Here is a 4681-nt window from a genome sequence, read left to right on the forward strand (position 1 = left end):
TGGAGGCAAAGCTGTTCACACCAAATAATGATTTGATTTGGATTTCTCTTCTATCCATTTACATACCATTTTGTTAATAGATAAAAAATAATGCGCACACACACACACACACACACACACACACACACACACACACACACACTTTACTGCTGGTACATTATATATCTTAAAAAAAACTAATACAAACTTTAATTTACATTTTCATCTAAAACTATAGACACAATGTTCAAAAGTATTTTTATTTCGTTCTTTAATAAATACATTTAAAAGCATTCAGAGTAGTTCTCATAGTTATATACTGATTCTGATACAGAGCCATAAGTCTTCTGTAGATAATCAATGATTGCAGATGTACTTGATAAACCATTAAAGACCTTCCTCTCTGCTTGAGATGTGATGTGTTCTAACATGTAGATTAGGTGATGGTGGAAGCAGGAAAATGGAGTCCCTTGCTCCAAGGTGATTTTCACCCAGTCCCACAAACATTGCAGTGGAGTGTGTTCGTGGCCTGCAAACAGCGCTGGATTGGCCAGAAGCCCCCGAGCTGACATCACTCCTGGAAAAGAGTCAAATGTTTGCTTCACATTCTGTATCAGAAAGATGCACACCAAATACACAGTTTAACACATTTTCCCAAAAGTCCATATAAAGACAACTTCTCCAAACAGGTTTGTGCTAGTCACAAGATTAATACCAGACAGAGTTTTAAACACTCGTGAGATTGAGATGATCACTGCAGTACACTTCAGATTCCTGCCAATGTTAATTCTGATGAATTATTTAAGATGGTTAAAAGTTTTAAACAGTGAGGGCAAAATATTGTTTTTGTTTTTATTACTTAACAAAAGTATATCCACTTAATATTTACATATAGGTCTTGATATTTTTTACATCTGTATTCTTATAAATCTCATATTCTTATATACTCTATTCTTATAAAAGTACATCAGACTTTACCATCACCCTTGTGACTGATCAGAATGTCCACAAGCGCACTCCAAAATCTAGTGAAACATCTTCCCAGAAGAGTGGAGGTTATTAGAAGAGCAAACTGGGAGTAGATGTGGAATGTGATGCTCAATACAATGTATTGTATTGCACACAATAATTATGACCAGGTGTCCGCAAACCCTTGGCAATATAATGTACTTGTACATTCAGACTATTATCTGATTTTCTTCTAAAATATTTTGATTTAAAAATGGCAAAAGATCCCCCATGATGTAAACTGGTTTCATTTATATACATTTAAACACATACACACTAATATTTAATTAGACCGACTTTTGTGTTTATAACAGCACCCATTCGCTGTGGCATCATTTTGATAAACTTCTGCAATGTCACATTTATTTCAGTCAAGATTGTATACATACAACCATTGTACTTTATCTTCTCAATGGACAATACTACAGAAATGAAACATAGATATATTTTAGTGTAGTCAATGTGCAGCTTGTAGAGCAGTACAGATTTACTGTCCTAAACCTTGCAGTGAGTCTGTTACAGCGCTGTGGAGGAATTTTGGTCACTCATCTATGCAGAATTGTTGTAATTCAGACACATTGGAGGGTTTTCGAGCATAAACCGCCTTTTTAAGGTCATGCCACAGCATCTCAATAGAATTCAGGTCAGGACTTTGATTAGGCCACTCCAAAGTCTTCATTTTGTTTTTTTCCAGCCATACAGAGGTGGACTTGCTGGTGTGTTTTGGATTATTGTCCTGCTGCCGAAACCAAATTCACTTCATCTTGAGGTCACGAACAGATGGCCGGACATTCTCCTTCAGGATTTTTTGGTAAACAGCAGAATTTATGGTTCCATTTATCACAGCAATTCTTCCAGGTCCTGAAGCAGCAAAACAGCCCCAGACCATCACACTACCACCACCATATTTTACTGTTGGTATGATGATCTTCTTCTGAAATGCGGTGTAACTTTTACAGCAGAAGTAATGGAACACAAACCTTCCAAAAAGTTTAACTTTTGTCTTGTCAGACCACAAAAGTCTTGGGATCATCAACATGTTTTCTGGCAAAACTGAGACGAGCCTTTATGTTCTTTTTACAGACCATTTTTTGCCCAGTCTCTGTCTTATGGTGGAGTCATGAACACTGACCTTAACTGAGGCAAGTAAGGCTGCAGTTCTTTGGATGTTGTTGTGGGGGTTTTGTGACCTGTTGAATGAGTTGTTGCTTTGCTCTTGGGGTAATTTTGGTCGGCCGGCCACTCCTGGAAAGGTTCTCCACTGTTCCATGTTCATGACATTTGTGAATAATGGCTCTCACTTTGGTTCGCTGGAGTCTTAAAGCTTTAGAAATGGTTTTATAACTTTTTCCAGACTGATAGATCTCAATTGTTTCTGAATTTCTTTGGATCTCAGCATGATGTCTAGCTTTTGAGGATTTTTTTTATCTACTTCACTTCAACAGGCAGGTCCTATTGAAGAGATTTCTTGATTGTGAACAGGTGTAGCAGTAATCAGGCCTGCGTGTGGCGAAAGAAATTTAACTCAGGTGTGATAAACCACAGTTTTAACAACGGGGCAAACACCTTTTCACACAGGGCCATGTAAATTTGGATTTTGTTTTCCCTCAAAAATAAAAACCTTAATTTAAAAACTGCATGTTGTGTTCACTTGTTATATTTTACTAATATTTAAATTAGTTTGATGATCTGAAACATTAAAGTGTGACAAACATGCAAAAAAATAAGAAATAAGTTTTTTTTTTACACCACTGTATAAATATACACACACATTAATAGCTTTTATAATATTAAAAAGAACATGATTACATACCATCCACTCCTGTTCGCTCATAGACGGACTCTACATCTTTGGGATTTTTTATATCGCCGTTAGCGATGAGTGGAATGTGAAGGCTCTCCTTAATGATCCTAATGGCATCGTAATTCACTGGTTGATGTCTCTCATCAGCTGTACGCCCGTGAACAGTGATCCATGACACCCCTGCTGCTTCCGCCTTCTGACAAAGATCTACAGTCTTCCTTACATCCTTGTGGATTCTGGAATTAAACTGAAAATCTAAGCAAAATAAATAAAACAGATTATCCAATAGGTGTTTTGATCAAAGAAAACGTGTGGTAAACACAGGTACCTTATCTTAATAGACACTGCATAATTCGAATTGTCTACTTGGCTCCTGACATGTCTCACCATGTCCCTAACTAAATGTGGTTTGTTAATTAGGCATGCTCCATATCCCTCTGCCATGGCCCACCTGCAAACAGCACAGAAACAAAATAATTCAGCATCTTCAACCAAATGCACCGAGACCATCTCAGCTCCCTGCTGGTTATTCTTCTGTCTTTGAAAACGCAATTCCATTTTATAAATACCTCTGAGGACAGCCGCAATTCAGATCCACTCCGTCTGAGAAGGGGGCAACCAAGCAGGCAGCAGTTGCGAGAGTCTGCGCATCTTTTGCAGCAAACTGGATGATGAGAGGTCGATCACCTTACACAGAAACAGACATAAAGAAGATTAATGACATTGCTGCATTTGAGCTAAATGTAGACGTGTTAAATTATACGTACAGCTGTTAGTGGTAAATTCACTGTCTCTGGCTTTAGCTGAGCGGATGAAATCAGCTGCAACGATCATAGGAGTGAAACACAGATCGCAGTCATATTTCCGGACGAGGGATCTGAAGGCCAGTCTGATGGACATACAATCTGTCAGAAATGTGGGCAGACTTTAAACCGGTTCCTGCTATAATCATTCACTGTTCCACTTACTTTGAATAGCGCACCATCGGGGCACAAACTTTTACAACCTTGCCGTTCTCAAATAAATCCATGACGTTGTTTTGAGAGTAATTCACATCCATTTTACATGTCAAGAAACACGAAGCTAACTAGAACTGCATTGACATTAACATGCGATATGGTGAGCAGTTAACTTAACAATAACATGAAACTGTAGTCCACTCGACACCTGAGAAAAAACCACGTGAAAAATATAAAAGTTTGAATACAAAAGTATTTATTCCGCGTTTGTATAAAATGTAAATCGGATTAAAAGCTCTGAATGATGAACGTGGTTTCGTTAAAATGGTCCGCGTGGTCAGATGTCCCCAATCCACATACACACGACTTTTAGTTCCGATCTGTTATTTATTGTTGCGGGGATTAAACAAAACTGACTGACTAAACAAACTGAGTAAACAAAATCTGTTATTCATTATTAATGTTGCGGGGATTAAACAAAAGATGGCAATATCTTGATAAAAAAAAAAGGTGTTTTCCCTTTTACGACTGATAGAAGAAAAAAACGTTTATATTTTCTCGGACTTCCCTGTTAGTTTGCCAAATGATGAATAATGCAAAAGGTAGAAAATTGCTACAAAAACTTAAGTGAAAGCAATACATAAAAATACATGTAAACGAAAAAAACATAAATCTCAAAAAGCTCTTGTTACGTCTGCAAAATATAGATTAAAAAATATCAAATAAATGCTGAAAGTAAAGCAGCAGTAATACGTATATTATATGTACTTTTATCTTCTATATTGATACACAAACACATCTGGATTCAGGAAATCCTGTTTTTCAGTAAAGTCAGAGCGGGCGCGGGTTTATGACGTCATTCGTAAAGGAGAGGAATTGCACCAATCATAGCGGGAATAAGTTCGTACTGTCATTGTTTAAAATGAATTAA

The 4681-nt window shown here is 37.2% G+C and overlaps 1 protein-coding gene across 1 annotated transcript; it reads right to left on the reverse strand.

Moving 5' to 3' along the window:
- Positions 1 to 220: 220 nt before the first annotated feature.
- dus4l (dihydrouridine synthase 4-like) lies at positions 221 to 4587 on the reverse strand. Its single transcript, XM_083528626.1, has 6 exons — positions 3760 to 4587; positions 3559 to 3680; positions 3361 to 3478; positions 3120 to 3242; positions 2801 to 3027; positions 221 to 556 (listed from the first exon to the last, which is right to left on the reverse strand). The coding sequence occupies exons 1-6, from the start codon at positions 3849 to 3851 to the stop codon at positions 264 to 266; spliced, it is 975 nt and encodes a 324-aa protein (XP_083384752.1). The 5' UTR covers positions 3852 to 4587; the 3' UTR covers positions 221 to 263.
- Between the last annotated feature and the right edge of the window lie 94 nt (positions 4588 to 4681).

Source organism: Silurus aristotelis (genome assembly GCF_946808225.1).
Source record: "Silurus aristotelis genome assembly, chromosome: 24".
Lineage (NCBI taxonomy): Eukaryota > Metazoa > Chordata > Actinopteri > Siluriformes > Siluridae > Silurus > Silurus aristotelis.

Excerpts from the sequence above, each read along its gene's own strand:
- dus4l (XM_083528626.1), bottom strand. The coding sequence starts at position 3,851 with ATGGATGTGAATTACTCTCAAAACAACGTCATGGATTTATTTGAGAAC. Across the intron at positions 3,681-3,759 it reads CCGATGGTGCGCTATTCAAA|ACTGGCCTTCAGATCCCTCG; the intron begins GTAAGTGGAACA and ends TATGTCCATCAG. Across the intron at positions 3,028-3,119 it reads GCAGTGTCTATTAAGATAAG|AATCCACAAGGATGTAAGGA; the intron begins GTACCTGTGTTT and ends GTTTAATTCCAG.